At 48.5% G+C, this 5000-nt stretch overlaps 1 protein-coding gene across 1 annotated transcript in view; it reads right to left on the reverse strand.

The window, feature by feature from the left end:
* The window catches only part of LOC311245464 (transcription factor SOX-6-like), a gene marked incomplete at its 5' end in the record, with an annotated part of 86080 nt that overhangs the window by 32302 nt on the left and 48778 nt on the right, over window positions 1-5000 (reverse strand). Inside the window, 1 exon segment of the mRNA XM_084335306.1 lies at window positions 3450-3518. Coding sequence (XP_084191432.1) covers window positions 3450-3518 — 69 coding nt within the window.

The raw sequence follows: 5000 nt of genomic DNA on the forward strand, positions 1-5000 counted from the left end.
GAAAGATACGGAGAGGGGTATAGAGAGATATGGAGGGGTATAGAGATATATGGAGTGGTATGGAGAGATATGGATGGGTATGGAGAGATATGAAGGGGTATGGATGGTTATGGAGGGATATGGAGCGGTATGGAGGGTTATGGAGAGATATGGAGGGGTATGAAGGGTTATGGAGGGTTATGGAGGGGTATGGAGCGGTATGGAGGAGTATGGAGAGATATGGAAGGGTATGGAGGGGTATGGAGGATTATGGAGAGATATGGATCTGTATGGAGCGATATGGAGGGGTATGGGGAGATATGAAGGGGTATGGATGGTTATGGAGGGATATGGAGAGATATGGAGGGATATGGAGCGGTATGGAGGGATATGGAGAGATATGGAGAGATATGGAGGGATATTTTGATTTGATTTGATTTTATTTTATTAGGGATCCCCAGTCGCTGGTGCGATAGCAACCAGCTAGTCGATATGGAGAGATATGGAGGGATATTTTGATTTGATTTGATTTTATTTTATTAGGGATCCCCAGTCGCTGGTGCGATAGCAACCAGCTAGTCTTCCTGGGGTCCACACACAAAAAAACATACAAAAACAATCACTATTGCAAAAACAAAATTATTAAAAGTCAGTACACACAATGCATAATGAAACTACTGTAACAATTAAGATAGCTAAAATTACATTAGTGTAAAACAAAAACAAAAAATTACTTTACAGTGTTAAAAACAATTTAAAAACAATTTAAGATTCTTTTTAAAAGTGAATCTACTGTAAATGCAGCAGAGGTTCCGAGGCAGGCCATTCCACAGAGTTAATGCTCTAAAAATAAAAGATCTCCCCAAAGCGCTGGTTCTAGGACCTGGCAATTCAAGCTGCCCACTACTGGAACCTCTGCTACTACTGGATATGGAGAGGTATGAAGGGTTATGGAGAAATATGGGGGGTATGGAGGGTATGGAGAGTTATGGAGGGATATGGAGGGATATGGAGGGGTATGGAGGGATATGGAGGGATATGGAGGGGTATGGAGGGATATGGAGGGATATGGAGGGATATGGAGAGATATGGAGGGTTATGGAGGGATATGGAGAGATATGGAAGGGTATGGAGGGGTATGGAGAGATATGGAAGGGTATGGAGGGGTATGGAGGGATATGGAGAGATATGGAAGGGTATGGAGGGGTATGGAGGGGTATGGAGAGATATGGAGGGGTATGGAGGGTTATGGAGGGATATGGAGAGATATGGAAGGGTATGGAGGGTATGGAGAGGTATGGAGGGGTATGGAGGGGTATGGAGGGGTATGGAGGGTATGGAGGGGTATGGAGAGGTATGGAGGGGTATGGAGGGGTATGGAGAGGTATGGAGGGGTATGGAGAGATATGGAGGGGTATGGAGAGATATGGGAGATAGGAGGGGTATGGAGGGTATGGAGAGGTATGGAGGGGTATGGAGAGGGTATGGGAGGTTATGGAGAGGTATGGAGGGGTATGGGAGAGTATGGAGGATATGGAGGGTTATGGATGTGGTATGGAGGGTTATGGAGAGATATGGAGGGGTATGGAGGGGTATGGAGGGTTATGGAGAGATATGGAGGGGTATGGAGGGGTATGGAGGGGTATGGAGGGGTATGGAGGGGTATGGAGGGTTATGGGAGAGATAGGAGGGGTATGGAGGGGTATGGAGGGGTATGGAGAGATAGGAGGGGTATGGAGGGGTATGGAGGGGTATGGAGGGGTATGGAGAGATGTATGGAGAGGGTATGGAGGGGTATGGAGGGTATGGAGGGTATGGAGGGGTATGGAGGGTATGGAGGGTATGGAGGGGTATGGAGGGTATGGAGAGATGGAGGGGTATGGAGGGGTATGGAGAGAGTATGGAGGGTATGGAGGGTATGGAGAGATATGGAGGGTATGGAGGGGTATGGAGAGGTATGGAGGGGTATGGAGGGTATGGAGGGGTATGGAGGGTATGGAGGGTATGGAGGGGTATGGAGGAGATATGGGGGTAGGAGGGGGGTATGGAGGATATGGAGGGGTATGGAGAGATATGGAGGGGTATGGAGGGGTATGGAGAGATATGGAGGGGTATGGAGGGTATGGAGGGTATGGAGAGATATGGAGGGGTATGGAGGGGTAGGGAGAGATATGGAGGGGTATGGAGGGGTATGGAGAGATATGGAGGGGTATGGAGGGGTATGGAGGGGTATGGAGGGGTATGGAGGGGTATGGAGGGGTATGGAGGGTATGGGAGATATGGAGAGATATGGAGTGGAGGGATATGGAGGGTTGGATGGGGTATGGAGGGTATGGAGAGTATGGAGGGGTGAACATGTGGAGGAAAAGAAAGGAAACACTGTTGATAAATAGGGGTGGATAGTGGCAGGAGGAAGCCTCTGGGATAGCGTGGTATCGACCGCTGAGTGATCAATGTTACAGCAAATGATCCAAGCATGAACAGAGCAATTACAGGGTCACCATTCAGGGTGTGGATATGTGTCTGTCCATCCGTGTTCGTATGTATGTTTGTGTATGTGTGTGAATGTTGGTGGCACATCTTGTGTTTAAATACAAGTACCAAGTAAGTGTGTGTGTGTGTGTGTGTACCTATCCATGTGAATGCACATGATCCTACATACCTGTACGTACAATGTGTGCACACATATGTGTGTGTGTACATCTGTGTGTAAATGCTTGTTATCTTGTGTGTGGATCGTGTGTGTCCTGTGTGTGTGTGTGTGTGTGTGTGCCTCACACCTCTCAATAACAGATACAGCATAAAAAGGAAAGGGCATGACCTCTCCTATTATTGGCGCTTTCCAATCATACATGACTCAATAGTAATGGAAGGCTGGCAGAACGGACACTTAAATGGAAGGGAGAATTAACCCTGTCCTCGTCGAGTCGAATGGAACGCAATAAAAGGAGCCAGGAATGTGTGTGTGTGTGTGTGTGTGTGTGTGTGTGTGTGTGTGTGTGTGTGTGTGTGTGTGTGTGTGTGTGTGTGTGTGTGTGTGTGTGTGTGTGTGTGTGTGTGTGTGTGTGTGTGTGTGTGTGTGTGTGTGTGTGTGTGTGTGTGTGTGTGTGTGTGTGTGTGTGTGTGAGGTGGGGGGGGCTGGTTTTACTTGTGAGAACCGACTCTAGACAGCCCACCTTTAATCTGAGGGCATTTTGGGTTGTGAGAACATTTTGGCCAGTCCTCACACGAGAAAAAAAGGTTAGGTTCAGGGTTAGAAATAGGGAAAGATTAGATTAGGTTAGTAAATCAATACAAGTCTCACAAGTATAGTAAAACCAACCAGTGTGTCTGTGAGTGTGTGTGTGTGTGTGTGTGTGTGTGTGTGTGTGTGTGTGTGTGTGTGTGTGTGTGTGTGTGTGTGTGTGTGTGTGTGTGTGTGTGTGTGTGTGTGTGTGTGTGTGTGTGTGTGTGTGTGTGGGCCTGCTCACCTGTATCTGCTGTTGCAGTATGTTGATCTTATGCTGCTGTTGCAAGAGCTGCTGCTGTTGTCTGGCGATCTGGACACACACACACACACACGCACGCACACACACACACACACGCACACACACACACACACACGCGCGCATGCACGCACGCACGCACACACACACACACACACACACACACACACACACACACACACACACACACACACACACACACACACACACACACACACACACACACACACACACACACACACACAGGGACACAGAAACAGTTTTTAGTGTGGGACACTTGCCAATCAAGCTACTCCATACGCCCGAGCTACCGCACACTCTAAATGACCTTCCCACGGGGCACGTGACACAGAGTGGAAAGACGTACATTAGCCTCCGAGGTCGATTTTGAATGAAAAGCGGAAAGCCACTCGTTCTTGTTCATCACAATTATCTTTGTTTTATGAGGCCAGCTAAGCAGTTTGGTCCGGAATAGATGTATTGTTTATTCAATGTGAGAATATCCACACTAGCTAGCAAATGTGTTCCGCGACTGGGAACAGAGCCCAGCCACCCACCGGCGTCAGACAAAACGAGGTGAGTAAAAGGGACCAGGCTTTAGTGCAACATGCACACCACCGGCCTCGCCTCATTGATGGCTGGAGCGCGGAGGTCGAAACACTCCTACGAGAGACATCCACTGGCTTGTCTTCTCGAGTGGGGCACGAGAGAGCAGCAGAAGAGGGAGCTGACTTTCGTCTCCAGAGAGACACACAGGTGAGAGAGAGAGTCTCTGGCTGTGTGTGTGTGTGTGTGTGTGTGTGTGTGTGTGTGCGTGACTGATTACATAACTGATTCCCACTGTGATCTTGGCAGAGTGCTCCGACACAGACCTCTTTAAAATGACACTGAATCTCGAGAGATTGACATGTTTACTACGGTAATCGGCACCACCTCACATACCACCAAACCCCCCCCACCCACTCCTACAACCTGTCGCCAGTCAAACCCGAGGACGGGGCAGCTGCACGGTATGGACCACTGGCCCGAGGTGGTCAATATAAAGGGGTAGTAAGTAAACCTTTTGACCCCGCCCTTTTTTTATTTTTATTTTTTTCTTCTCCATGTGCAAACGAACGCGCGAACAGCTGCCTTATAGTTTTCTGAAGAGTCGTTTAGTATATTTATTCTGAAAATGTAATTACAGGCTGCTGAATGGGAGGCGTCGCCCCCATTTGAACATATGTCATATTTCATTAAAGGCAGTGGTGTCTGCAGGGGAGTCTCGGGGGTGTTATCCTATCAAGTCTCAACAGCCAAATGGCTGATATTGGAATCTTGCTTTCCCTTTTTCTTTTGTGAGGAGGAGGAATGTTTTGTGACGGGATGTTGTTGTGGACTTGTCCAAACACGGCCCCTTGTTCTGTACGGACCTCTCCGCCGTGTGTCGACGAGCGCCATGTACACACACACGTCTTCCTGGGCAGCGAGCCTAGCAAGTCATCGCCTTATCACACACCCTGTGAGCACACACACACACACACACACACACACACA

The sequence above is a fragment of the Notolepis coatsorum genome (genome assembly GCF_963971535.1).
Source record: "Notolepis coatsorum genome assembly, chromosome: 18".
In the NCBI taxonomy this organism is placed as follows: domain Eukaryota; kingdom Metazoa; phylum Chordata; class Actinopteri; order Aulopiformes; family Paralepididae; genus Notolepis; species Notolepis coatsorum.